The 903-nt window shown below is 61.4% G+C and overlaps 1 protein-coding gene across 1 annotated transcript; it reads right to left on the reverse strand.

The window, feature by feature from the left end:
• Window positions 1–84: 84 nt before the first annotated feature.
• Window positions 85–461, reverse strand: SPRG_18483 (hypothetical protein; the record flags this gene model as incomplete). Its single annotated transcript, XM_012357925.1, has 2 exons — window positions 428–461; window positions 85–381 (listed from the first exon to the last, which is right to left on the reverse strand). The coding sequence occupies exons 1-2, from the start codon at window positions 443–445 to the stop codon at window positions 85–87; spliced, it is 315 nt and encodes a 104-aa protein (XP_012213315.1). The 5' UTR covers window positions 446–461.
• Between the last annotated feature and the right edge of the window lie 442 nt (window positions 462–903).

The following is a 903-nucleotide window of genomic DNA, read 5'->3' on the forward strand; positions in this document are numbered from 1 at the left end:
CGCGCGCATCGTCTCTCGAAGGGCGATGACGTGGCGCCGCGCGAGGTGGCCTCGAACGTACCGCGTCACGGTCGTCGCTACATATCATGCGCATGTGACACTCGCGCATAGTTGGATCGTCGCACCGGCGTGCTGCCGCTTTCGAAACCGAGCTCGCACGAGACAGCGGCGGAGCCACGCTTGGAGTTGACGCGCATAGGCGGTCGTGCGATGGGCAAACGCCACATACGCGGCCCAAACACCAAACAACTCGCGCTGCCGCCGGACGCAGACGTTGGCGAAGCGGCCACGAATGTCTTTGGTGCGCTGCGTCACGACACGCCAGTGGCCAAACCGGTTGATGAGACTCCGTCGAAAGACCTTGACCGACGCTTGACAGAGCTGCGGCACGCATGAGAGATGGACGATAGTGGCACGGTGTACATACCTTGCCGTGCCGAATCATGGCGCGCGTGTGGGCGTGGTCTCGCCACGTGCCAAAGCGAGAGGCCAAGGTCGCATACATGGCCCTAGCCATTTCGTTGGCCATATTTCCATCAAGATAGCAAGTACATACGCTTGAAACTTGCGCTTGATGGCGCGTGTTTGTAGCAGCCAGCCTTTCCACGCACCAAAGGTCTGCACTTGGGCGCGGAGGACGATGCGCCGAAGCAGCTGCGTCGCATGGTCGGCCTGGGTCGCCGCCGCAGATCGCTTTTCAAGCACGATGGCCACGACCGACGCGAGAAACACCGAAGCGACGTGGCTCCTACCATGCCAATGAGCGTTCACGTGCTGTCTCGTAGTCTCAACCGCGCGTGGGCTTTGAGACTGCACATGCGAGCACGCGCCCACGTCTGGAGTGCGTTGGCGGTTTTGTGCACGTAGAGCTCGTACACACGTCCTGGTCAAGACGGTGACGAC

The sequence above is a fragment of the Saprolegnia parasitica genome (genome assembly GCF_000151545.1).
Source record: "Saprolegnia parasitica CBS 223.65 unplaced genomic scaffold supercont2.1239, whole genome shotgun sequence".
NCBI lineage: Eukaryota > Oomycota > Saprolegniomycetes > Saprolegniales > Saprolegniaceae > Saprolegnia > Saprolegnia parasitica.